The sequence below is a fragment of the Mandrillus leucophaeus genome, unplaced genomic scaffold (assembly GCF_000951045.1).
Source record: "Mandrillus leucophaeus isolate KB7577 unplaced genomic scaffold, Mleu.le_1.0 Scaffold2, whole genome shotgun sequence".
NCBI lineage: Eukaryota > Metazoa > Chordata > Mammalia > Primates > Cercopithecidae > Mandrillus > Mandrillus leucophaeus.
The window spans coordinates 3,338,755-3,343,248 of record NW_012102031.1 but is presented as its reverse complement, the minus strand read 5'-3'; the positions used below and the strand labels follow the sequence as shown (position 1 = coordinate 3,343,248).

The 4,494-nt window shown below is 56.7% G+C and overlaps 1 protein-coding gene across 1 annotated transcript in view; it reads left to right on the top strand.

Moving 5' to 3' along the window:
* Positions 1-1,103: 1,103 nt before the first annotated feature.
* CACNA1I (calcium channel, voltage-dependent, T type, alpha 1I subunit) overlaps positions 1,104-4,494 on the top strand; it is a 130,675-nt gene continuing 127,284 nt past the window's right edge. The window contains exon 1 of the mRNA XM_011979122.1: positions 1,104-1,336. Coding sequence (XP_011834512.1) covers positions 1,104-1,336 — 233 coding nt within the window. The remainder of the gene's footprint in view (positions 1,337-4,494) is intronic.

Sequence of the window (4,494 nt, the reverse complement as noted above, 5' to 3'; positions counted from 1 at the left end):
ACCTCCACCTCCCGGGTTCAAGGGATTCTCGTGCCTTGGCCTCCTGAGTAGCTGGGATTAGAGCATGCGCCAGCACGCCCAGCTAATTTTTGTATTTTTAGTACAGATGGGGTCTCACTATGTTGGCCAGGTTGGTCTCAAACTCCTGACCTCAGGTGATCCACCCACCTTGGCCTTCCAAAGTGCTGGGATTACAGGTGTGAACCACGTGCCTGGCCTTTGACTGGAATTCTATTCCGCTACATGTCTGTCCTGTCCCTTCTCTGGACCTCAGTTTCTTCATCTGTAAGGCAAGGAGGTTGGACTCTAAGATTCCTGGGTTCTCAGCCTTGTAAGGAAGTGGCTAGGAGGTCCCTGGGTCAAGGACTCAGCTGCAGGTCTCAGCTCCGGGCTCACTTCCTTAGGGAAGCCAATTGTGATTCCCTCCTGGCTTGCCAGGGTTCCCCCAGTCTCTGATTCTGCAGCACCCCAACTTTGCCTTTGTAACCTGAATTGTCCTGGCAATCATGTCTGTCTTTACAATCACCTCTTTTTTCTTGCAAGTTTTCTTTACCTTTGATGGTACAATAAATACATAGCTCTAGTCTTGTAAAAAAGTTAACCTGCCTTCCTTCCTTCCTTCCTTCCTTCCTTCCTTCCTTCCTTCCTTCCCTCCTTCCCTCCCTCCCTCCCTCCCTCCCTCCTTTCTTTTTTGATTTTCTATAATTACTTAAACATTTATTCTCTTAAATAATGAAAGATTTCAATTACAGGAAATTGCCAATAGACAAAAAAAGAGTTAATATCACAATTATATTCTAAGAAGGCTTTATTTTCCCCACTATCTTCATTTGCCAAAACTGAGGCTCAGCCAGGGTGAGCAGACTTGCCCCATGATCGCCCAGCTTGAAAGTGGATTCCAACGTGGGTGCAGCTGGGCCCTCAGCTGTTTCGTAATTCTCACCCCAGAGTGAGGGTGAGGGGCCTGTGGGGCTCAGGTGGGCTGTCAGAGCCGCATCCGTCCACTTATTGGTGGAGAGGCAGGTTGGGGAGCAAGTACCAGGCCTGTCCCCACCACGTGCCACCCTCTCTGTCTTCCCCAGGGCTCCCAGCTCAGCGTGGACATGGCTGAGAGCGCCTCCCCGCCCTCATCTGCAGCAGCCCCGGCTGCCGAGCCGGGAGTCACCACGGAGCAGCCCGGGCCCCAGAGCCCACCATCCTCCCCACCAGGCCTGGAGGAGCCCCTGGATGGAGCTGATCCTCATGTCCCACACCCAGACCTGGCGCCCGTTGCCTTCTTCTGCCTGCGACAGACCACCAGCCCCCGGAACTGGTGTATCAAGATGGTGTGCAACCCATATCCTCCACAGCCTTGGCTGATCGGGGCCCTGCAGGGGCTGAAGGGTAGGGGGCTAGGATTGAGCTCTGCTGCTCACACCTTGCTCCGGCTGGGAGACCTGAGGTCTGCGGTGAGGCCACTGGGCCTTGGTGGTGAGTGAGCTCAGAGGGTGGGTCTGGGGAGACCTCAAACGGATGAGGACCTGGTGTTCTGCTGATGTGAAGGTTCTGGAAGTTGCTGGTGGCTGTGGGGTCAGTCCAGTGGCTCGCTGGCTCAGAGAGTCCTTGAGTGTGGGCCCTGGACCTGTGCTGGGCTGGGACTGCAGATCAGTCAGACTCTGGAGCCACCTGATGGGCCGTGACCATACAGGGCATGGGAGCCGTGATCAGGAACTGTGAGCGTGGGCAGCGGGGCAGCCCATCCCAACACACAGGGCAGGACTCATTCTCCTTGCTGTGCCTCCAAGCAGCCTCTTCCCAGGCCTCCTGCCTCCGCTTGCTGCCTCCAGTGGGCTCATGTTCCCCCTGCTTGAGACTGTCATGATTTGCTATGGCCCTGGAGGTGCAGAGCAAAGTCCTAAACCAGCCCATCGGGGCCTGCGTGTCCCACCCAGCCTCACTTTCCACCACTCGGCTTCCCCCCGTGCTCTTCTGAGCCTCAGGGTCTTCTCACTGGCTCTTCCCTCTGTCTGAAAAGCTTTTCCCTTCCCCCTGGACCTGGCCAAATCCTTTCCTACATCCTTAAAATCCTAGCTTAAGCATCACCTCCTCAGGGAAGCCCTCCGGGATTCCTTCTCTGCTTCATATTTAACTGTCACATCTAACTGTGGAATTCTGAATCTAACATTTGCCTCCCCTGGGGTACTGTCAGATGACCGAGGTGGGGACCCTAGCACCCAGCACAGTACCTGGCACATCGTGGGTGCTCTGGCAGTGTTTGCTGGGTATACATGGGCAATGCCAGAGCTGACTCCTCAATAAGAAAGGGCATTGGTTGGGTAGAGAGGGCGGTGGGAGGCAGGAGGAGGGCATGGCAGGAGCGAAGCCTGGAGAAGGGAGGAGGTTGCAGGCAGTGTTGGAGCCTTGAGGGGCAGAGAGGAGTGAGGTGAGGCTGTAGGTGCAGCGGGAGCCCCACAGGGCCTTGGAGACTGCATGAGGGACGGGACTGTGTTCCAAGGGCAGGATTTGAAGCGGGGGCTGGAGAGGTCTATGCTCTGGAAGGACTGTGTGGCACTGGATTGCAAGGTTAAGCTGGGGGCCAGGGACCCAAGCCATGGTGGCCTTGTGGTTTGAGGGGCCCACCAAACAATGCCCAGAAACGAGGTTCTGATGCTTATGGCCACATAGGGCAGGGCGCGGGGAGCTGGTGGGTCAGGTGCAGGCATGAGTCCTGCCCTGGATTCCAGGGATGCCAGATGCAGGCTGGGATGTTGAGACTGGCTGCAGGACTGCTGGGATCCCCTTCTGTAGGGGGCTGAGGTGATGGTGGGCCCTGGATCCCCCCTAACTTTTGGAAACCAGAGGGTCTCTGCTGGAGTGGGAGGCAGAACTGGGTGTTCTTTGCTGGGTGGGGACTAAGAGCCTCCCTGTTCCTTCTGGGGGACGGCTCACAGGGTCTCAGGCATGGTGAGAGGGTCTGCTCGGTAATTAGTTCACCCAGCACTCACTGATGTCTGCCCTGGGACACCGAGGACAAAGAGGCAGAGCTGGTCTGTCCCAGAGAGTGCCTGGGGAGGAAGCAGGGACCACTCATGTGGCTATTTTTTTTTTTTTTTAGATGGAGTCTCGCTCTGTTACCCAGGCTGGAGTGCAGTGGCGTGATCTCGGCTCACTGCAACCTCCGCCTCCCAGGTTCAAGCAATTCTCCTGCCTCAGCCTCCCGAGTAGCTGGGACTACAGGTGCCCACCACCATGCCCTACTAATTTTTGTATTTTTAGTAGAGATGGGGTTTCACCATATCAGCCAGGCTGGTCTCAAACTCCTGACTCATGATCCGCCCGCCTCGGCCTCCTGAAGTGCTGGGATTACAGGCGTGAGCCACCGTGCCCGGCCTACATGGCTAGTTTTAATACAAAGCACTGGGGAAACCTCGGGGGCTTGTGGCATGTGGACAGAGGAGTGCCAGGCCTGAGAAGGGGGTGACCACAGAAGTTTTGGGCCTTTAGGAAGAAAAAGGCTGGCAGGAGGACCAAGGGGACAATGTTACAATGTCTCAGGGGCCTTTCCTGGGTGAGATGAGAAGAGTTGATTCTGGCTCTGTCACTTGCGTGCTGTGTGACCATGAGTAAGTCACTTTGCCTCTTTGAGCCTTAGGGGGTCTGGATGGGCAATACTGCTCTGGGCTGGAGGCAGGGGCATGGCTCAGATGACTTGGCCTGGGAGTCTGACCCAGCTGTGTCTCTGATGGGCTGTGGCTAGACTGGCTGGGCTGCTGCCCAAGTGTCACGGAGAGGCCCCCAGATGGGGGTGGTCGAGTCCTGTCTGCCGTGTGTGTGACCCTGGGCAGTCTTCTCTCTCTGAGTCTCAGCACCTCCACCTAAAAAGGAGGGGCCGGACGAGTAACCCCTTCCAGCCCTGGGAGCCCGGGGTGTTAGCCACACACACCATGGGGGCTGCCTTGACCTCAGGCACCCTGACCCCTGACCACTGAGTGAGCCAGCCGCCTGGGAACCCACCCTGTTTTCCACATTTCTGGCCTGTTGGGCAAACAGAGTCCTTGGGGCCACTGTCTCCTTGGTTTTCACCACCCCTCTTGCCTCCACCCTCAGGGCATGTGGGTCATGGCCTGGGGTTGGAGACAACAGTGGGGCTGGCCCAGGAGGGAGAGGAGTACTGGTTTTGGGAATAGCTGGGTCTACCTCTTGTCTGTCTTGGAGAGAGCCCTGTGTTCAAGGGGTGGGGCAGAAAGCAGCCCCCTCCATCAGGAGGGACTTTTCAGTCCCAGGAACTGTGCAGAGCGAGGGCTCTCCCGGCATCCCCATGGCCAGGGCTGCGGAGGCTGGGCTGGGATGGAGGTGATTCAGGTCTCAGCCTTCACTGGTGTGATACGGACTCTCTTCAGCCCTGAGATTTGGCGACTCAAAAGCACAGCAACTTCAAAGGTGTCAGCTCTGGGACACTCGGACTCAAAACTTCTGTGACAGTCTAAGGGTTCAAAGTTAAGATTTAAGGCTCAG